Genomic DNA, 23,793 nt, shown 5'->3' with positions numbered 1-23,793 from the left:
ATATTGTCTTAATATCGATACTATATATTAAAGCAGATGGTTAACTCCAACCGTTTCTGTAAACCAGTATTAAAGTCAGCTGTAAGTGTGATGGCTACAATAGGTGGAACTATTTTTGGTGGAAACCCGTTAACTTCAACGTCAAGTTACACCACTTTAGAGGAAAATAAGCAGATGAGTTCGGGAATATATGAAAATGAAATCAGTATTAGAGACAAAGAACCGATGCCTGTCCCCAGCACGAGATTACCAGGCCAATGTTATTCCAAAAATATGAGCAATAACAATTGCCGGTTTACAGATACAATGCTTTCGACGGGTAAAGTTTCTTCATCTGTTTATCAAAACAAAAGCGTCAGCAAATCATCCCTATTTACTCTGGAACAGGTATAGATGATTTTATTGCTCCTATCCAATAATAGTTAATCATAGCTAATCTAATCAAGTAGAATATAAACGAAATCTTGCGCATTTTGAAATTACCTTCAGTGGACATCACGCTTCTTTTTCAATCTTCCGATTCCTATCTTATTAACGAGCGCTTTATATAATGTCTTTTGGTTAGCATATATGTAAAAGTTCATTTTTTTTCAACGTGTTCGTGAATTGCCAACACATTCACAAATTGTATACGCGTTCGCAATTTACTAACGCGTATATATGATACTTTGCCTTGAAAAATTGCTTTGAACAAAAGATTATCATACATATTTGCGAACGTGCATGCAAGCAGTGAACACGTTTGCAATTTACGAACGCGCTGAAAAAAAAACGAAATCTGACACATGTGGCTTATCATAATGGCTCTCACTGGAAAAAATCTTTTGTTCAAAGCAATTTTTCAGAATTTTCTTGTTAATCTAACTTAGAATCAATTACTATTATGTATTAATCTAAACCTAGCCTTAGTGCACCTTCTAATCCAAATCTAACTTCAGTTAAGAAACCTTACATAACAAAAAATCAACTTTTTGCAAGCTCATTCTCCTATAACTAAACTGCTTATCTTTAACAACGGTCTGCGTGATCTAATTAGTTTGAAGTTGTCACTTTCTTCTGTAATTTGATGTTTGCGACAACACTGATGGTTAGCAGCTTAACACCTTCGACACTGAAGTTTTGAACTACATGTACAGGTCATAACAATAACAATCTTGCGATATAGCCTAACACCATATGTGTAATAAAATGTGAACGAGAAGAAAACTTCTCACAACATGAAAAGCATGGTGTAAAAATGAATGTGTGTACAACATTATTTTTTATCCGTTCAACTGAAGATTACAAATTTTACATAAAATGTCCAGTTCCAAAACTAAGATAAAAGGCACATAAAAACATTTTTTCTATATAGGCCTTTATAAGCTTAGCGAAGTTATACCTCGAAGGAATTAATTTATTCCGAAAACGAAGTCTTCAATAATTTAGGTTGTTTCGCAAATTGGGTATATTGATTCTTTTTGTCATGCTGAATATTAATTTTGACGCTATAATACTACTGAAAAAGTATGGCAGTGAGAATAAAACTTTTATGCATCGTTACTCAAGTGCTGTTCATACCATGGTGTAAAATGAAAACTAAATTCTATAAATTTCTAGCAACGAACGATGCCATATAAATTATTTTAATCGAAGTGTAGGACTGGCTTATATACGTCATAAATAATAATGTTAATTGTGCATGAGTTAACCGTTTCGTGATAAACATAACCATGGTACTTTCATGTTATATTTCTTATTGCAGTAGTATTAATAACTCTGTTTTAAAAGTAACTATAGCTAATTATTTTACATCACGTCATTGGAAACAAATTTGCATCGAAAAACAACGAAACAGACAGCAGCGTCCAAGCACTCGACTCTTATTTAAGCACACCATATTTTTGTGATTGAAAACCGGGACGCTTCAGAACAACGAGCCTTATCAGATAAATGAGGTTCATATTTTACTAGGAGTATGAAACTATTTTGGATTCCTATCGTCAGGGACAACTAAAGTGGTAAGACACTAAGAAAAACTAAAATAATGCGTTTTACAAGGAAACAAAACAATGTTTAAGCATTTGTAAATTTACATAATCGTCCAATCCTACTTTTCTGTAGACAATACTTTCTTCAAGAAGTTTTTATTCGACTTTATTTTCTCATAAAAATCACAGCAGGAAAAGTCAGTGTTAATTTTGCAGGTGATAAGGGCTTTCACATTGAAATGGTTTTTGCAGAAGGAAATGCGAATAAGTACCGGTACGAAATAAGTTCTTTGAATAACCTAACCGCAAAAAGATCACCTCCTCCTTCTAGCCTATTATTATTGAACTAGCGAATGCGTTAACAATCAACTCACTACTGGACCAATTACCCGCTACAATGACGAAACAATTACTTTGACATTTAACACAAGGAAACAACAACACGCATCGAGCATTGCTCTTCAGTAAGTAGGCATACAAACTAATCACAGCATGCTAATATTCGTGTAGTGTGGGGAAATGCTGGCTGAATAAATGCCAAAGTGGGACTTTTGGTTGACTGACCGGGACGCCGGGACAAAGCCTTAAAAAGCGGGACTGTCCCGGCTAAAATGGGACGTAAGGTAAGCCTACCCTTATTGGCAATTTGGGTGACGCCACAAACTTTAAGATGAACGAACAATAGTGATCAGCTATTCAGTGTCATGCCATCTATAACAATTACTTGAATATTAACTTCATATATATTGCACATGGACAAATATCTTTTGCTAATAAGATATCGCTAATAAGAGTAAAAGGGTATCGTTGAATGAACCTGCCATAATGCCATACATATGTTTTGTACCATTGCATGTTATAGCGATTGTATAGCGAATTCCACTTTTATAAACATATTACTTTGGAGTATAAAGTATATAGAAGCTGTATATTATTAAATTCCGATTTCAGAAGATTTTACTACAGTATTAGCCTACAAATCCACAGAAAAAGAAAGCCTGGAAATCGATTTCGATCTGTATTGAAGTTGACCTGCCAACTACTAATTTTATTTATTTTCACCGAATTCTAAACAAAAATCTGTTCAAAATCGATATCCAGTTAAACACAATGCTTACCATATTAAAAAATTTGCACTCCAGCAGCGTATGACTTGGTAATGTGAAACCGAAAACGTTGACGACAAACCGATGAAATGCCAAGTTATTAGCGAACGTAATTATACCGTACGTACGCAACTATTGATTAACAGGATAAGCATTACAGTAATTTTACTGTACGTACGGCACTGGTGAGATATCTTTAATACAGCAAAAAATAGAAGGCGCCCTTGATTAGAAGACGTTTTAAAAATCCTTTCGAAAACAATGAAGTGGCAGCTTCTATTTGGTAAATACGGTAGTGTAAGTTCAAGATTTATAACATAAACATTCATGAATATCTCGAAGACAACATCTGTTATTATATAAACTGTTTTTTATAGTTTTATAACTTTGATTTACAAAGTAACTTTGAGAATTCTATGCAGGTGGCATGCGTTTGTCATGACTTGCTGCAACGCAAGAAAATAGACAAACTGAGTGAATTCCTCAACTCACTTCCAAAATGTCTTCTTTTCGGAAATGATGAAAATATATTGATTGCAAGAGCCCTGGTTACTTTTAAGCAACAACGATTTCAAGAACTTTATCAAATCCTGCAAAATCATACATTTGAAGTTTCAAATCACAAGGTACTTAACACTTATGTTTGTCAGCTACAAAATAAAGCCTTCGCTTTTTATGCAATTACAGGATTATTTTTTTAAGCATTGTAGATTACTTTTTTAAGCAAATATGAACGTTTAGTTCCGTAAGAGTTTGACTTCGAACTTATCATTGCACTATGTGAAATCTCAATCTTGAAATTAATTTTTATCGTTGAGCTTTTCTGCTATATAATTCGAAATACCCACTTTTAATAAAAAGATAAACATAAAAAGAAAATGTAGATTTAAAAATGTTAGAAACGAGGAAGATGTCGTCTAGCTTCAAGAGTCCTCATTGCATTGTTAACATTATACTAATTTTTTAACAACACAATTGCTAACAACAAAAAAATTTCAAAAACGACAATATTGTTTGTCCACTTTTCGATTTTGGCATTGATTAATTGGTAATTATTTCCCTTTTCTTACATGCAGCTCCTTCAAAACATGTGGTATAGTGCACATTACACGGAAGCCGAACGAGCACGTGGTCGGCCATTAGGTGCTGTTGATAAGTATCGAATAAGAAGAAAGCATGTTTTACCGCGGACTATATGGGACGGAGAAGAAATGGTGTACTGTTTCAAAGAACGTTCAAGAAACGCACTGAAAGATTGTTACAAGCGCAACAAGTATCCAACGCCAGACGACAAGAAACATTTGGCAAAAATAACGGGATTAAGCATATTACAAGTCAGCAATTGGTTTAAAAACAGACGACAGAGGGATAGATCACCTCAGAGTAAAAAGTAAGCGTTTTAGCCTTTATGTAGCAATAAAGTAGCTTTAGTATTGTAATTTTATGTAAACAAGGGTGGAAATTGAAAAATGTGCAATCTCCTTGTAAAATATTTAAACCCAATAATAGGTTTGAATTTAAACCGATGGATCGATGTCATAACCCTGCAGGGGTTACCATACCGTTGATAAAATAATAAATTTTGTATCTAAACTATATAGTGGCACGTTGCTTGTCGGCTCAAATATTAGGCCTACAAGCAAACTGTTTAATGTTTTTAAGAATGAAATGATAATTTCGCGTCTGTTTAACTTCAAATTCTGCAACGCACGTTAAATTTAGGGTTGTTTCGGCTCGGCACGAACTTTATCATTTTTATGTGTGCGTAATACGTCACTCATATAGTCGGTCTCACCGCAACGTTTCCATTATTTTTCATGAAAGACGTAAACCCATTGAAGTTACATAGGTAAAATAGTTTATGGCTTTTGAAAATATCATTGCAAAATAGTTTCTGTTATTATATCAATTAAGAAGTATACGTATATACCGGGGACATAGGCTTTGAATGTAGCAAAAAGTATATTGATAGAGACCTTTCTGCCTTCAGTTTCAAGTCAGCTTCTTTATTGTTTTATTACGACGTCATAGGGTCGGGCTTGACGATCTTTAACTTCAAAAGTAGGTTTGAGATTCCGGGAAATCCGATCCCGGGATTTTACCCATTTTTCTTGTCCCGATCTCGAGATTAATTTTATCAAAGTCCTGGGATTTCAATAATGTAGCTATGAACATCAAAGCAGTGCGATGTCGCATAAATTTGTGGATTTGTCTCAGTTTAATGTGATTTTACAATACAACCGGCTTTTCCGCTCTAGGCTATTTTGCCAATAAAATCAGGAGCCGCCTTATTAGTAATAGTCTTGATTAGTTCCTGTTTATGCGTCAATAATATAAGAAATAAATGCGGTTACTGCAGCTTATTTGTGTACTTTTTCCAAATTTATTAATCCCGAAAAATCCTGGGATTGTTGAGTAGAAATCCCAGGATTTTTAATTTGGTCCAGACCAACCTAACCCTATTCAATAGCTCTGGTTTCCACAAGCCGGAGCTTTCTTCATTTTTTCACAACCCTGAAAATTGCGCTTTGCCCAAAAATTGTAAAATTGCGGTCAAAATTTTCCTTAAATATAAACAACTGTAATTTAATAAAATCGCAGCCATTTAAAAAAGGCAACAAATTGCAGGAAAAAATACAAAAGAAGACCATTCTTTTCATTGGCACATTTTATTATTATAAACATTTTTCAAAAGTGTAAACTATAAAGACATAACTCGAAAAATCAACCATAACATCTTTATGCATATTTCTATTCTTTTTAAAATTTGAAGTATGGTGAACATAAATTGCTATCGGCCTATGTGCACAACTGCATAGGCTATTATTATTCTGAAATCCCTTTAAAAATTCCTTTTTTTTGCGTTTCAGATATCCCTTGCACGAACAACATTTTTATGGAGGTCCGATGACAATAGACAACTTCAGTGATAATCAGTACAAAAATAAAAGAACATCGGATTGTGCAGTTTGCCCATCAACGTACTTAGGCTAACTCTAGTTTTCGGGCATTTTTTTGCTTTGGCTGTAACAATTATAAACATTTTAATTCAATAATTAAATACTAATTAATTGTTTGGATTTACTTTAAATAATAAAGTTGAAGGTAGCGGAACCGTGTTAACCCAGTATAATCAGTATACATATATATTAAAATAAAAAATGATGAAGCAAGCTAATGCTTTTGAAAGCTTTTTATTGCATTACATATCAAATAATAAACTTGGGATAAACTTGTTTCAAACCAATTGCATATCCCAGATAAAATTGAATTTGCCAGATTCGCAAAAATTTTAAACTTCATGAAATTTGGTTCTAGACCAAGTTCTTTTGAGAGCTATCAACCAACTCCAGGGGTTTCGGAGCGCATCAAGGAAAATCGACAAACTCAAATCAGTTACGTGGTGAGAATCTCCATATAATTATTTTATCGATTTCGTGAGTATATATTCAAGCAAAATATTTCTATAAAATTTTGCTAGGAGGAATGCATGGAAAAGGAAGCCGTTACTGACGCTATGTTTTCAGGACCAGCTAAATTACAAGATGAAAATTCATGGCAATTAACTGCGGTGGAAGGTTCTACATATCGTAACAAATTTTTGCTGCGAACATCGGAAAATCTTAACACAGAATTGTGGCAAGCTGCCATACGGAAAGAAAAATATGAATGTGTGGTAAGCTCGTCAAAGCAGTGGAATAACCAGTTAGGGTCTATGGACATGAATGTGACAAGTTCTTCCTTCGCGCATTCCCCGAATGCGATTGTGCAGAGCGCTGCTAGAGCAGCCACCGCACTGAAGAATGTAGAACATATTCCACGACCATTCTCTCCCCATGCTTGGTCAACCAGACCGAAAAATTCAGCGTCTGCAACAAAAAATGCATTATCTAGCTCAAACCCGTTGCTTGATAGTGTATTAGCAGATTATTCAACCTACTAACATGTTACATTGCCATATCGCCATCAGAGGCAATACTTTACTTATCGATTGTTGGCAATTTACTTCTTCATTTTGTAATTTGGCTCTCTGATAGGCTATTATATAGTTCAAATGTTCTTGCTATTGTCACTCGTCTGTAGGCCTACAGCAATCGGTTATGTTTGGCCACAATGTTTTGACGCTGCTTGCTTTTATTAATCAGACAGTTTAAGTGCACAGAAAATAAAACAAAATGTTCTTGCTTAAAATCTTCATACACTTACGCTATATAGAAATTGTAATAAAGAAATATATAAAATACTGTATAGTTGATATAACTTATAATAAAGGCTATATATCCAATTAATTATGCATGTTTTACCCTATGACTCAACTGACTTTTTATTGCTTGCCGACAGGGTCGGCCCAAACATGGGCTGATGCCTGATGTCGGTTCCCCTTGCTAATTTCAAATAACTTGATTTAATAATAACCAAATAGCCTACCAGCTATGTGTGCATTAGCTCCCAGCGCAACTTCACTTTGTGGTATACACTCAAAACGTTATGAAAAACATCCTCTTTTGGCCGTACTTGCACAAAAGATAACTAGGGTTAGAGCGGCGAGAAATCAGCGTCGGGTTCGTGGTTCAGTCCGAGGATAAAAAATGTGAAACCATACCATAAGCGAGACCGGGGTACAGTGAATCACCTAAACTGGCACAAAGATTATTATTTATTTGATAAAAGACTGTGGTAATCACTGTAACGTGACGATCTAAAAGTTTTATTTTCATAGAAAAAAAGGTAGACGACGCACAATAAAGCTTTCGTCCAGAAAAGAATTTCATAATTTTGCTAGTAAATATAAAGCCTGAAAAACATTTTTGATTATTTCTTGACAATTTTTTTATGCAGTAATGCCCAAATTTAGAACTGTACACTATGTCCATTGAACACGAGCAAGTGTCGTTACTGCCTTATCCAAGGGCATTACAATTTACAACAACAAACAGCTATATGTAGCGCCACTGGTCATCGGACACTCTCGAAAAACTCGGTCACAGAGCTGACAATATGTTCTATGCCGCCCTTATACCATGTAAAATTTAGAAAAGCTTGCCTACCACAGTTTGTCATAAAAAAAAAACAAAGTAAATTTTATGTTTACCAACGATAAACGCAGAAAAAATGGCCACATACATTTGAAAAGGTTGTTGAGGTGCAAATGGTTTCTCTTGTCTAGATTAACCTGGTAAAAGAACCTAAGTCTATAGTTCTTGCGTGCTCTTAGATTAAGCTAACACTGTGGCTGTCAGTTGGCTACAGATTGCAACGAATATGCTTACAAGCGAAGGCGTTTATTTGAAATTATGTACACATTTTAAAGCAAGATTATTAAGCGAGTCGCATCTTGAAAACTGCCGTTTTAAATGCGGAAAATTAAAAGAAAGTGGCCACAACTTAAACCGCGGGGGTAATTTGTAGTGTTAACTCTTTTTAACTAGTTTAGTTGCAATTATTATCACATTAATCCGATTATGATTTACTGTATTACAAAAATTCCAGAGTTAAACTTAAATTATGCAGTATTATATACTCCAAGACCGGGAGAACATTTCAATTTCACAATCCCACATGGTATAAATATCTTCAGAGTTCTACGTCTTATTTAAGCAACCGTGTCATTCAACAAAATATTTGTCCCAAACTGTTTTGTAAGATAGCGCATTACTGTGGGCTACATTGCGGAAAAGTGAAATACCGCATCAACTGCGTTAGGTTCCAATAATTTTGCTGTTTAGTCATTCATGATAATTACGCTCGTATAGGATGTTTGACCGATACTTGGCTTCATAACGCAAAAACGAGCAAAAAAATCTAATCTTGAAATTATCGCTCATATTCATGAAGACGTTTATTTTTTGGAAAACCAATTGTAGTAAATTGTTTTGTGCCACCTATAGCTTTGAACAATAACGCAAGATCAGTAAAATGCAGCAGCACTTTTTCGTTTACTTTGCACAGGAAGGCAGGCAAACAAAAAATGGTTAAACCTTAAGAACGGGGCAAGGTTGGTTCACTTTAAACAGCCTTGCACATGAAGGCAAAATAATGGATGTATTATTAAAGTTTTATAACGGCAATATAAAATAGATGATTCGTGTGTACAAAATTAAGTCTTTCCAGTAATTGTAGAGCAGCGAATCCACATTCGAGAAGTCGTAAAATGCTTGCAGTGTCGAGATGGATCGGTGTTAGACTGTTAGGGGTCCGCTCTGCTCCACTTTCTCCTATGTAAAGCTCTGATAAAAATATTTCTGCTTTAACAAGAATCAACAAGGTGTGCTAGTGAACCAGCTGAAATTCATCGGTGTCAGTGCTTTGTTATGTGAGTTTCACGAAGTGTCTCATAATGCATGAAGTACCTCGTACATAATAAGTGTGATCCACAACCATTTAAATTTTAAAGCAAACCGAAATTTCGTGAACGAACTACACAGGAAATGCACGGCAATTGCTGATCTTGATTTAAATATCTATTTTCCAGCAGTCACCTAAAGCAAAGTTAATCTTGCCCAACTAGAAAAGAAGAATATGTTTTATCCAGTTACCTTATTTGGCAAAGGAGTACAGCACCCTCTCAGGTTACTCCAACAAGGCATCTTACCAAAGAAAACAAAAATTCCATGCCATCTCCAGACACCAAGCAATTCGTTCTGGTGGTATGCTTACCTGAATGATTTTAAGTATCAACAGTTTCGCTAAACGGAGTATACATGTAAAAATCAATGTAGTCAGGAATGCCTTCATGTAAGATTGATAGCGGACAGCTCAATATCATATCACCTTACGATGAGTTCAAGCTAGCATCTAAGCGAAACCGATCCGGAACTTTGTAAATGGTTCAGTCACAAATGCTATTATTACAAAATGATTTTTGACGTTACACGGTAATAATCAGATGCTCTAACCTAAAAATCGCCGCATTTAGTTATAAATCTATTTTTCACTTTCGTACCAATGGTTTTCAAACACAACCGAAGTTTTCTACCCTAAGAATATCCGCTTTTCACTATGCTTCAACAAGCTTCGGCTTTAAAACCTCTTCAGGTCGTTTTCTTTTTCACAATTTTCTTGCTTTCTTGCGCATTCTAATCCCCTATTTTCCGTTTTTTTCAAATCCAATATTCATTTTTTCGGATACTTCAGTTTTCTAACTTCTTAACTGAAAATTCATAAAATATTTGCATGAATACACCAGAATTTTATAAGGCATGCATTTTCTATAACGTCCTGACATCACTTTAAAGAATTTAAAAAAGTGAGCACACTAAAGTAAAAATCATAACCGTGTCATACATTGTTAAAAACCCTGTACATTTTACTGAATAGTATGTTAAAAAGCAATAGTCACATTACATATGTACACCAATAAATCAAACAGGTTTATGTGTCTTGTATTGATCACTCATTAATTTCTTTAAATGCCCAAGTATCGAAGAACCTCATCGGCCTAATGAACAGACTACACACAAGTATAAGCCTACAGGTATGTAAAAAGCCATAAATGACAGGCTTTCTGTTTTCAAAACATTTGACACAACAGAATCTTGAAGCACACATGGAAAAAGATATGAGTTAAAAATACAGGCCGCTGACTTTTACCTGGCGGTTACGTTAGTGTGCTGTATATACCAAAAAACAAGTCTTGTAAAAACACGAGTAATTTACACATATATTCCAAATGCTTACAAATCCTTTTCTGTAAAGTTTGAACGGCATATTTACATTTTCCAGTTTTGTAACAAAATTTAAACGGCATAAAAATACCAACTAGTGGCACATTAATCAAAACCAATTGTAATGATAACTCATAACTGTGACAGTGAAAGTGAGTGAATAAGGTCACGTATCAGCAATTACATACCTACAAACATTCATGTTTCAAAGTATCTGATCAGCATCAATTTGGAAAAATCAATACCGACCTGAAATACAAAACAAGACTCGGATTATATCCAAAAATAAGAAACTTGTGAAAAAGTTAAAGATCATCAACAACATGCAGGGTTTTTCCAAGGTCTATAACATATATTGAAATTATCAAAATCCAAGAGTAGTGGTTACAGGGTCTGGTTGATTATACATGGAATGACTCTATAATAAAATAAACCATACTTACTGCTGCGGTAAGGAGATCTGTCCCTGTAATGAGGTGATGGTGATCGTCTGCGGTGATATGGGGATGGGCTTCTGCGATAATTGTCCCGTCTGTAATCATCTCTGTACCTGCAATATCAGAATAACCACATTATATAAATAATTTGAAATTTTATAAACCACTGTGGATGCAAATCCACTATCCTGCTTTAGATTTTAATTACAGGTAGCTCTTATTTGCAACAACCCAAAAAGTAATAAAATAATATCTGTATACCATACTTTAAATATCATACTTTAAATGCTTGGCTTTTTAACTATGCATTACCTCTCTCTTGGTTCGTATCTATCATATCCTCTTTCTTCTCTTGGTGGTGGCCTGTAACTGCAACAACAAAAACTAGAAGTAGCTGTTCAATTAAATCACAACCACCATCCTGAACAATAATAGTAACTTCTAAGCAGTTGGGCAAAAAGCAACAAAACAGAAAGCCAAGATAAGGTATGATTCTAAAATGTGGTCGCAAAAATTAACGTACATGCCATAAATAGAATCATATTTCAGAAGTAACGCAGTTTAAAGGTCAAGAGAATGGGACATTTAGTCCCTAGCACTTTCATTTTTTCATTCGTTCACAAATGTAACATCATGAAAAAATGGGTATTTCTGTGTAAATAGCCAACTTCTTTGGATTTAACTGAAACTTCTGCATAATTAACCTAAACAATACTATTACTATAACAATACCTAAACATCTCACAAAACTTAAGTACAACTTACGGTCTTCCAACATATACACCAGGCGTTGGAGTATGAGGACGTTTAGTAATAGAGTAGTCAACTCTAATACGACGTCCATCCAACTCCATGCCATTTGCTCGTTCCTTTGCTTCTTCAGCATCATCAGGGCTTTCGAAGTACACAAAACTAAATCCTCTTGAACGACCAGTCTATCAAAGGTATAGTTCAAAAACCATGAATCATGTGAAATAATCTTCTGTTCCCCTTTCATCTACTCATTAGGACATTTCAGGTGCTGTGCTTACAGTTTACAAATGTAACACTACTATGATAGAAAATCATGGATACCGTATAGAACTAGCCAAAATTGACTTCATTTAACACAGCAGTTTGTAAGTGTGTAAGATATGCATGAACTTATTTTAATTACTTCGATGTGCATGTCTGTACTTTTTAATTGTTTACATAATTTCGTGGTTTGCTATATTCGGGACTTTTTTAAAAACTGATTCCAAGTCATAGACCATTAAAACAAGTTGAAGACTTTGATGGACCACGAAAATAATGTTTCTTTGTCAATAAGCTTTAAGATCATAGCGGTGGCTTGCTGATAGAAAAAACCAAAGAAAAACGTTCATGATTTGCCTCTAAGCATGCAAGAAGTTTGATGTTCATGCAAACTTATGAAGTTTCATAAAATTGACGGAAAAACCATTAAAATATTATGGTTTAAAAATGTAGATGTGGGGAATAAGCAGCTTTACTTATAATTTCAAAATAAGTAAAGAAATTACATTCAAAATCTAAAATTTTATGTTAGCCGGATTTTTGCTTGTTATTCTCAGATCAAGCACCAATCATTTTTTTCTGATTATGTCATTTTAACAATGGATTTTCCACACTCTCTTTCTAAGTATTAAAGTGTATCTATGCAACCTGGCTCAGCGCCACTGAGTGAAAATTTAAAAAATATCACCTTTTGATCAATCACAATGTTAACATCTTCAATTCTCCCATAACGTGAAAAAACACTTCTCAGATCACTTTCAGTTGTGTACAAACTCAGACCAAAAATACCTAAGCATCTGCTACGAGGTGGATCCAACTGAAAAAGTAGTATGATTGAAACATTTAATAACGCTGAAGAAACAAGTTAACAAATTTTTATCTAACAATATATACAACGACCCTGTATTAACACTACTGCAGCTTAAGTTTACTAACTGACTTAAAATGATACAATTTGTAAACAAGTTATACTTAGTACTTACCCGATCTCCAATGTGCCTTTTTCTCGATGACATGGGTGATCTGCTACCACGTTGTCTTTCTCTAGAATAACTTCGTGATCTATAAAAGCGAGTGCATGTGAAAAATATGTCTACTGAAATATATTTCAAAACTGCATTCACTATGTATATTTAAACAAACTTATCAAATTGCTCTGAGACAGTCATTGACTCATTATGTACAATCCTTCAAAGCAAAAAAATCACCTTGATCGACTGTAACCATGACGCCCATTTTTTGCATATTTATCGGGAGATCTTGAGTGATATCTACGACGATATGACCTTGACCGTGAACGAGACCTAAAAAAGTTTCAATCATATTCAATTAGAGTAGACCAACACTGACAACTATGAATCATTGTTCTGCAGGAGCCATGACAGTTTCACTAATATCAGTTTTTCAAATTGTCGGTCACGACCACGTTTGGGGTAACAAAATGTGATTTTGGGTTCGTGAAGCAAATCAGCTTGATACATCAGAAACAAAAGTTTTTGAAACCTTCACACGAAAATTAGAAGTACACCTGTAGTGAAAATAGTTTTACAGCACTTTTGAAGGCAACTCCGTATGTTACACTGACAGTTGTTTATTAAGATGTTTGTTTGAGCTATCTACTAATAATAATTAATCAACCAATAACAACAAGTTATGTATTGTGATGTCCTGATTGTTCTAATTTATTGATCTTGTTGCATTCATTCCGATTTCAGTGTTTTGTTACTGAAATAACCCTTTTAATTTTTTATTTGAATATTTATTCGTTAATTGTTTGCATATCATTAATACGTAGGCTGCCCATCAAGGGGTCGCATATAAAAAAAGTTTAAGCCCTGTTCTAGCGCATCTCATTGACAAACATATTCTTGTTTATTCTTTCATTGCATTGTTAGATTGTGTTAGTAGCAATAGTTTTGTAATACTTTTAATGTTTGCTATTTCTCATCTAAATAGAATTTATTTACCTGTAAGACCTTGAACGAGATCTTGATCTAGAATATGATCTTCTAATCCCAACAGATACTCTAGAATGAGATGAATCAGAATTTGAACCTGAGTGTTTTGATCTGGATCGCGATCGCCTAGGAGGGCTGTGGTTATCCTAAAAGATGTTACAAAAATATAGATGATAAAAAATCTAATATTAATCTACCGGTAATAGAGACCTACTTATTTTAATACTTTGGTATCTAATAATATCATACTGCATTTAATTCTGAATAAAGAGTATTATGCTATTGTAAATATGCGTTATTGCTATATGCTATCCCAGGGTTGTCCAAAACTGTGAGCATGAAGAGCCACATTAAGGTTTGAGGAGAACATTGTAGGTTGCAAAGATGGGCAACTCCAATGTCAGCAAAGAATTGAGTTTACTGTTATAATCAACTGACTGGCTTTGCTGCATCACTAATTATGCGCTACTTGATACTTTCTATACTTGTTTGCAACTGTCCATGCAACAAAAAGCTAAAATCATCGCACGTTTGTATCGTCACACAGTATTGTGACGTCAGCCGTATAAGGGCCTTGTAACCCCATAATAATCAAATATCGACTTGTACTTCAATGATAAGCAACTTATCTCAGCCTTTGGCTAATGCAACCCATTTAAATAAAACCCAGGTATTTTACTGTAACAACTGCGGATTTTGCACTGGAAAATACAATGTACCAAAACTCCGAAAGCATTGGCAGGCCACGTGTGGCCCGCGTGCCAGGGTTTGGAACACTCTGTGCTATCCCATATAATCTGGACTTGAAAAACGAAATCAGCACCAGTAAGTAAAATTTAACCCAAAAATTGCTGATCAAGCATTATATAAGGTCACTAAAAAGCATCGATTCCCAGGGTGCGAGGGTGTGCCTTCCACCAGTTGTAAAGGCGGAGGGAAAAATACAACTTTCTGTACTCCTTTGTGTTCTTATCTGGTTTTACACCTTCCGCTTTCAGCTAAGTAGCAGTAGTCTCTAAATTATTTCATTTCCTATTTCCTCTTAGTTGTTACCCTTTTATTATCCAGTGTTATGACTTTGTTTATTGTTCTCAAGGTACCGTATATAGTCATATTACATTGTGTGTGTCCTCGCGTTGTTTAAAACCGTTGAAATTAGTATAAGCACGCAAACAAAACACAGAGGAAAACATTTATTGCACAATCGTATTTTAAATACTTGGCGATTGTTGTTTGTTTAATGTTTCTCTGCATGCTCTCTTGCAATTCTTTTTCAAAGCGAAAAAATGTATCCATATCCACCCCTTCAAACTGCAATCCCCGCAGAATTGTATTGAGCGCACCGTGTTACAATGAACAGACGAAAACTTCTTTTTTCGTTTTTAAAATTCGTGACACCTGCAATTGCGATATCCCAAACTTTTTAGCAACTGCGCTTTCAGATGTTTTCTTTTCAGGTTCGTTAATAACAAGTATCTTGTCTGACAGCGATAAATCTTTTCGCTTCGGTTGCTTGCTTGGTCCTGCTTTCATCATTTGATAATACATTACAGAAATCTGTGGTGTTTAACAAATGCACAATTGGCGGTTTCATTTTAAGAGTGTGCAGCACACACATTGCGTGTTCAAAATTTACAACTGTGGTTTCGGTTAATCGAGTAAATAGATTTTAATTCTATTCAATTAACCGGATTATGCAATAAACCGGTATGCGATAAACCGAAGTATTTTCTTAACAAATGGTTGGCTGTGCTTTGGGACTTACAATTATGCGATAAAACAGATTATGCGATTAACTGAATTCGTCTGTACTGTCAACATATGATATCACGTTATAATGGTAACTCACGTATCACTGTGAACTATTGGCAAGTTAAAAACCTCTAGTTCGGCACAATCCACTGTAACTACCCACAAACGTAGTACTGTATTGAATGTCTGCAGAAATGAAATACAGTAAGCGAAATTCTGTAACTTAACTATTGAAATCTGCGAATATGTGATACTTTTGCAATTACATTTAGTAGACGACTTGTCGCATTTGGCAAAGCCTATAGGGTTTTAGGCTTCTGATATTGAGCATATACGGTGCTGGCTTACCGATTACTATTATCGTGGTCTTTTTCAACAAAATTTCTCTAGCTCTAAGTATGAAGAACTTCAACGCAAAATAATAGTTTTAAACAGACGCAATTACAATTCTCAATTTGATGCGATCAAGCCATATATTCCATTCTCTTCTTTTTATGTTTGTAGTTATGTTTCTGTCAACATAAAAGCCCTCTGGGTTTGATAACTTTGGTAGTTGGCATCGTGCTAACCATCCATATTCAGATAGAAACACTGGAATAGACCACTTGTGAGTTTGCTACCAAGTCATTGTCACCAGTCACATCGGCGAATTCATTGAAATGAAACATTAAAAGTGACAAACCCCTTAAAAATTTTCTAGATCCGCCACTGGAGAAACGCAACATTTTGCTTAACCTAATCACTCAACTTGAAATTAATTAACACTTTTTCGCTTTAATATTTAGTTAGTTTATGTTAACAACCTACATTAGTTAATTCGAGTGGCAATGGTCAAACTACATAACCAACTTAAGCACAACACAGCAGAACAGAAGGCAAATGCTTCCCCATTGTAAAAGTTGTAAACGTCTTACAACGGCTAATAATACATCGGCATAAACTTTATATGCTCACAGCATTTCAGCTCACTTTCAGTTGCACAGACCGTGAAATATGGCCAAATCAGATGTAGCCATTTTGCTTTAAGTTTCTATGTCTAGCTCCAACAAGCAACAGTTTAACTAACATTGCATGCTGACTAAAAATGAAACTGGTAGGCTCCTAACTGAATACAATTGATCTATTCTATTGCACAATACATTGTCGCAATAACATGTTGTTTCTCCGCCATTATATTTAATGCGTGAATAATCAGACTCGCGTATGTACAGCATTGAACGCGCATGGGGCATGCGTGAAGACGTCTCAGCCTACTTATTCATTTTTTCATATGATAGAGCACGCGGCAAGTTTCTCTTTAAGTTAATCTTCTGCAGGAGTTTACAATAGAAGTGCTCATTGCTTACCATATTTGCTTTATTGTAAACCGCCTTTGATTGTATACCGCGCAGCATGTGTGGAAATTGTGTTGAAATTAAAATTTGATATGCCGTTTTAGATTAAAAGTTTTGTATTGGTAATATGGTAATGTATTAATAATAATATTCTCAAAATTCTTGTTTTACACAAGGGATGATTTAAATGAGTTTTACCCAGTAAGTATCGCCAATTAACCAATTAAGAGACAATTAACAAAATAGCAGCAAATAAAATTTTTGTTTGAAAAGAAAATGTAAACCACTCTTGAATGTGAATGACACAAATGATGATAAGCAGACTTGGTAAGGGCGGCTCAGAATTTAATAACTATGAAAAGCAAAATTTTACCTATACTACAACTAGGTAAAATTAAAGTTTGGTTGAAACTCCAGAATTTACTGGATAGGTCTATGGCAATAATTAAACTTAAATGTTGATAACTAAGAGATACGATGTGAATAATAAAATACCTGCCGAATATACTATACGATAAGTATTAGAAATTATCACAATACACGGGCAAGGACTTGGCCTCAGATTCGATCCAGTACATCCTAAGGTACATCCAAGGTTGACCAAGACGAATGCAAAATCTTTTCGTTTCAGCATCAAACGACAAAATTTCATAAGGGTTGTTTGTAACATGACATAATTGCTAAAAATTATTCAGTTTCAATAAGAAATGCTTACCGAAGTTTAGCTTAGCTAAAGAAATGATCATCATTTCTTATTGAAGTTAATATATTTAAAAGTAATTCAGGTTTGCCATTGTTAGTATTAGTTTTTGCGCAAATCTTCCGCAAATGCAATATTCAGCGAATCTATTCGGGTTTGGGTTCAAATCAGCTCATCTCTAGCGAATAGGGTAGTCTCATGCACTAAACCTAAAGCGTGTATTTAGTTCAAGTTGACCGATTAAATTGTTTTTATTTACAGCCAGGCTTGTGAGGTGACATACTGTTGAGGAGGCAGTTTACGGTTTTGCGACTGGCCGTTTGAGCAGAAAAACTTGGAACAAAAGAATTTGGTGTGACAACTGCATCTCACTTTCACACAGCGAAACACTGTAATTTGTAGAAAATTTCTGAGTCAAGCACCATTTGTAAATTATTTTAGATGTCTCAGGTCTGTTGAAATTGCCAGCTTGGAATTGACACTGGGGCCAACAGCAATGAATTTTCATATCTGAGTCAATTTAATATCCTGAACTGGGTATCCCTATTTACCTAAACAGTATTTCTACTTGCGCAATATAACGCAACATGAAATACATGCAAAACATAAAAAAATTATTTATGGCAAAAGTTAAATCATTTTGTTAAATCTATGAAACATTCTCAAACTTTTCTAAAACATAACTTACGCGCTTGTACTCTCCAGGTTCAGTGTCGCTCATCATGCACAGAATGATCAGAACAATCAACAAGCTAATAGATATGTATTACGAATACGTATATATAGGTCCGATAACTAATTATTCTATTAATCTAGTCCCAAAAATACAGTATAAATATATTACAAACATCATAAAGAAAATTGTTCAAAACAAAAGTCTTTGCAACTCCAATTAGACAAGAGAAACAAATCATGAAAGGTCGCCTGTCAGCCAACTGCAATATTATTTAGTAATTCTTTATAAATAAGATTGTTTGGCGACAGGCATAAATTACAAAGTCTGGCAGGACTTCCCTGATATTTCGTATTACATTTACTTAGTCTCATTTTATGAGTATTCAAAACGTTAACTTGGTTACCTTACTGTACTTTAATTTTTAATGAGTTGTCAACTTACTAGCATATGAATAACCAATGATGTAGGCCTAGTTACTTATGCTATTAGTTATTAATAGGCTTGTCATCAAGGACGGTTCTAGAAAATTTCTTATCTTATTGTTTTTCATTAAAAATATTTCCTAAAGCAAAATGATGATGCAATGCCCAGAAACCAACACGAGGCACTGACATGCTTTGTGCGGAGAAATTTTTTACTGCATTTCTGCAAGCATTGTTGATAATACAAAAGTGGTTTCAATTCCTGTTGGACTGTGCTCAAACCAGATGCGAATATTTCAGAATAAAAATTTTTAGCAGTGGGCAGATGGAAAGGTGGGGAACAAAAGAGGATTAAAATGCTAAACTCTTATCATTAAAGCATTTCAGAAAATACATTGCGTTGCATGTTAGCATTGAAACGAAGTAATGGTTATTTTTTAACCAGCAAAATAAACTTTAAGCAGCTATTTAAACTAATTTAACTGCCAAGGGTGGTGTTGCAACACCTCAACACCACTGCTGTATCCGCATCAGCCCCAGCTACTAACACAAATCGTTGATTAAGTAACCAGGGAAAAAAACAAAATCAAAATTGGTATTTTGGAAGCTTTCTTTAGGAAACCATTTTTGTAAGGCAACTAAGGCAAAAGTAAGTTCGGTACCGAACTACTTTTTTAAAATAGGGCTAGTACCGAATACCAAATCCGTCGGTACATTTTTTGTCAAGTACCGGTACCGTGTACCGACTGCCCACCTCTGATGCATATACATAACAACAAAAGTCACGAACTGGGCCGCTTGCTACTCGCGGTTTGGACATTACAATGGCTTAATTAGGCCGGGTATTTTGTTAAGTTCAAAAAACTCTTCCTCGCACGTGCCCAACTTTCAAGGTCTGAATGAAGCTAGCGAACACTACTGTTGGTTTAGCGGTTTCGCCAATTTGCTTGCTTCACAAAAGTAAATCAGGCAAACAAAACTTAGCAACTAATCGAACAAGCATAATTTAAAAATGCAAAAATTTTTAATAAACTGAACAAATAGCAATGAGGGAAAACAAATATCATTAAAAAACTTTGTGACATAAGTTTATGGAAACTCACTTACAAAATAGGAAGAAAGCGTGAGCATATTTTTGTGTTGTTTTGCTATAACAGGGTTACCCACCAGGGGTCCCGGAACTAGTTTTTGCAAGATGGACAAAAGTCTAAAATAGGACATTTTTCAATGTTATTTTAGTTGCATATTGTGCCGTTGTAGTGTCAAATTTTGATCTCACTGCGTGATGAAATAAATTTATTGGCTGAAAAAGGGTTTGGCTCAGCAGAAATCGTACCCTTTTTCGATTTGTGAATAGTATGATACCGTAACTTGCATGTATTGTATACTGGCAAACAAAATACCGTACACAGGTCACAGGTGTTGACCTATTTCTGTCTGTAAGTGTTTAATTCATAGATATCTTATATATAATAACTAGATATCCAACTACCTTGCGTTTGCGCTTTAAGAAGTGAAGCCAGTATGGGTCCGCCATTTTGTCAACATATGCGACCAGAAATGCTCTGGCGCATATGTGTTGAATGCAACATATGAAAAGATTATGTGACATTGGAAAATAGTTATGAAATGGAAAGACGTTTTTTGATGCAGACGATGCTAAGCAATATTGCTAAAGCTCAATTGCATAGTTAAAGGGTGTTTGGCGTTTAAATATGGGCCCAGATACTGGAACGGCCCGTACCGTACCGGTATCATTAGCGAGCAGTTTGTGCGAATGGTAGGATGTTTCTGGCAATAAATTGTTGAAAGAAATTATTTATGTATCAATTATTTGCTTTGGATCATGCAACTCTTACTCAAATGAAGGGCAATCACATTGCCTTATGCTAGGCCTATACGGTACCGGTAGGCAATTAGCCTAGGCAAGCTTACTCATTGATACAGCTAAAATACAAATATTTACAAAAACAATCGGTGATAGCGCAGTGCAAACAGCTCGGCTTTTCGAAAAACTTCAATAGAATTAGGCCTATACAGAACGAATTTACAATCGGCTTTTAGCCTTTCTCTCACTCTCTCACAACGCTTTTGGGCGCATGTGTCATCGCAGGCTTGCTTCACTTTTCAGCGAGAGTTGGATATCTAGTTATTATATATAAGATATCTATGGTTTAATTGCGTATTCAATGAATAAATTTGTTACGTCACAAAGTGGGTTAATATTTGCCAGATAGCATGTGAACAAAGTGTGAGCAATGATATAAAGAACAAAGCAAAGCAAAGAAGTTCTTTATATCGTTGGTGTGAGTGTGCTTTACACCCAAATATTTTTTCTGTCTATCGTATCTTGTATATCTATTATTTAAATTGATTTTGTATAAGGTTTAGCCTACTTTACACACCTTCACTACCTTGTGCGTAGTTACTATCAAATTAGTAGTATTGCTCTCTCTCTCTTGCATCACATGTCACTTTACACCTATTTTTTTATGTTGATTATTCTCTAAATAACCGCTGTTGTAAAATCAAAGTCCTGTACTCCTTCTTTGTAAATATTTTTTTCAGAACACAAACAGAAAGACTTTGGATTGAAAAAAAAACTAATTCACACCCTGGCAAAGAAGACCCAACCATGAAAAATAGATTTACAAGACTGCTTGACCCAATATCTAACCGGGCACCAGAAATGTCCATCTTTTCCTGGCACTAACATCACTGTCCTTAGTGCATATTTAAACAAACTGATCAAACCATATGGATGGGTATGAGTGATATAGCTGACAATCTTCTACTTCCTCTCACAACCGACCCAACTAAAAGATTCTTATTGCTTACAATAACACACCAGGACCCGGTCTCATGGATGGAGTTCATTTTAAAGGGGTTTTTCTACTTCCATCCAGGCACACAGGTCGGATCCATCTTGACGGTGACCGGTGACGCATATGTCTTCCCAATCATCAGCGTAACTTTTGTTTTATATTAAATGTGTTTAAATTATGTGTTTTTGTGTTAAATTATTATGTTTAAATAATGTGTTTGTAATTTGGGTTTGGTTAATTGAATATTGGTAACCAAACAAAAATTGATATTTGTTTGCTGACTTTTTTGATTCCTCATATACTTTAAATAGCTTCCTTTGATTTAACTCATTTGTTCTATTACAGGCCTAGGCCTCCAACGGTTACATTAGCCTAATTGTCAAACGTTTACTTAGGAGTGAAGAAACCATAATTTTTGATACCATAGAAAGTAATTTTGTAACCCAAATGAAGAATACTTAAAAAAATGTTTTAAACTTTACAGTGGTAAATTTTGTGCAGATCTTGGAATGCCTGTGAGCATATATTTGTTCCTACCGGCCTACCTTTGTCATTTTTGGCCTGAAAAGACTTTTTACCAGACTTACTGGGTGATATTTTACAGACTGCTACGGAGGGAACCGTCGTGGACGTTTTCAAGTCCTTCCAACTTGAGTTTGTGTTTCCTTTTCCATTTTGTGTTTTTTCTTGAATTGTTATCGAAAATGGTAGAAAGACGATACCTATGAATCATTGTTTCCCAACGCATTGCTGGTTGATGTCGTGCTTTTAGAAGATTGACACAACCTATCTATGGCAGACCCATTCTTACATCACATTAAAACTGATGAATTGAGCTGACTCTGATGAGCTCATGATAAATATCATGTTATGTGTATAGTCTATACTAGGCTTAGTTTGACTTGCTTAAATTGTTAAACGGCGTATTTGCAAAAATAATTTTATTTAGATATTAAATCTTCCACATCACTTATTTTATGTTAAACCAAAATTGCCTCGTGGGCGTGGCTTTCATCTGTGACAGTAGAGCGCCATGAAGCTGGGCTACTTTGCACCATATTGGATTTGTGATAAATATATCAATTAATGTAATATAAAATTGTGTACTGCATAGAATTCTCATCTATGGAATCAGTGAAGCATAACACTGCGTGACGTAATCGATTGTTCCCTTGTCCGTGCATTTTGTTTTACTCAGTCTCTTTTTCAGTCGTACGTTCAACGCCGCAACATGTCTTTGTGCTGTTGCTGTCACAATGTTCTATCTTGATGTATTCGTTCAAAGAAGCTTCAAATATAATCAGATTATACAGTTATCATTCCTGTGTCATTATTGCTGAAGTCTATCAAAGTTCACTGTTGAGATATACACAAGGAAACAGACTTTGTAGTGTAAGTGGGTAAACCTTACAGTTTAAGGTACAATACACCACTTTTCATTACAAACTGATGCAGCCGAGTGAGGACGAATTGACGATAAAAAAAGACATTTCCATTACAAGTGTGGTGGAGCCGAAATCGCTGAGAACTACGCTTTTCTTTGGGGAACAACCTATGAACAATTAAATTTGAGGTTGAGAGAAGTCTAGTGATCTCAGACTAGAAGATATGTCTCATCCACAACCCATACAACACTCATTGGATCTAGCCGACAGACATCTCGACAATATGATATTCGAACAAATCAACTACAACGACGGTGACGAAGAATCGCCTGGACTTCGACCAACTTCGAATGCAAGAATGACCGACGAACAAAGCACTCCAGTGAAAACACTTTGTCGGTATTTGGACATTCAGTAATGATTTTTGTTTGTTTTTTTTCTCTATGTAGTATATATTATAGCGCTATTGTGTAGTTTACCTTAATTGATGGTGGCTTAATTGCCACACTCTCTAACGGTTCAACCATGCCGGAGAGAAATTTTTCTTTGT

General features: G+C 35.0%; 2 protein-coding genes and 1 long non-coding RNA gene across 8 annotated transcripts; 1 reads left to right on the top strand and 2 right to left on the bottom strand.

Annotated features, from left to right (window-relative positions):
- Positions 1-11: 11 nt before the first annotated feature.
- Positions 12-7,361, top strand: LOC143461815 (uncharacterized). Its single transcript, XM_076959702.1, has 6 exons — positions 12-387; positions 3,499-3,702; positions 4,153-4,466; positions 5,947-6,057; positions 6,395-6,479; positions 6,558-7,361. The coding sequence occupies exons 1-6, from the start codon at positions 37-39 to the stop codon at positions 7,017-7,019; spliced, it is 1,527 nt and encodes a 508-aa protein (XP_076815817.1). The 5' UTR covers positions 12-36; the 3' UTR covers positions 7,020-7,361.
- A 981-nt stretch (positions 7,362-8,342) lies between these two features.
- On the bottom strand, positions 8,343-9,547 carry LOC143461818 (uncharacterized). Its single transcript, XR_013118092.1, has 2 exons — positions 9,427-9,547; positions 8,343-9,303 (listed from the first exon to the last, which is right to left on the bottom strand). It is a non-coding gene; the product is annotated as an uncharacterized LOC143461818 (long non-coding RNA).
- Positions 8,989-18,759, bottom strand: LOC143461817 (transformer-2 protein homolog beta-like). 6 transcript variants are annotated; one of them, XR_013118091.1, is made up of 12 exons: positions 18,624-18,759; positions 14,159-14,295; positions 13,400-13,495; positions 13,175-13,253; positions 12,880-13,008; positions 11,943-12,112; positions 11,490-11,546; positions 11,184-11,290; positions 10,929-10,989; positions 10,020-10,226; positions 9,613-9,733; positions 8,989-9,291 (listed from the first exon to the last, which is right to left on the bottom strand). XR_013118091.1 is itself a non-coding variant. In XM_076959705.1 (9 exons), exons 1-9 carry the CDS (start codon positions 18,657-18,659, stop codon positions 10,979-10,981), a joined length of 822 nt encoding a protein of 273 aa, XP_076815820.1. In that variant the 5' UTR covers positions 18,660-18,759; the 3' UTR covers positions 10,443-10,978. The 6 variants fall into 6 exon arrangements, 2 of the variants coding, with proteins under 2 accessions (XP_076815820.1, XP_076815821.1); XR_013118090.1 differs by having other exon boundaries at positions 9,613-10,226; XR_013118089.1 differs by having other exon boundaries at positions 8,989-9,733.
- Between the last annotated feature and the right edge of the window lie 5,034 nt (positions 18,760-23,793).

The sequence above is a fragment of the Clavelina lepadiformis genome, chromosome 6 (genome assembly GCF_947623445.1).
Source record: "Clavelina lepadiformis chromosome 6, kaClaLepa1.1, whole genome shotgun sequence".
In the NCBI taxonomy this organism is placed as follows: Eukaryota; Metazoa; Chordata; class Ascidiacea; order Aplousobranchia; family Clavelinidae; genus Clavelina; species Clavelina lepadiformis.
The sequence above is the reverse complement of the archived record's forward strand: the minus strand, read 5'-3'. Positions and strand labels throughout refer to the sequence as shown.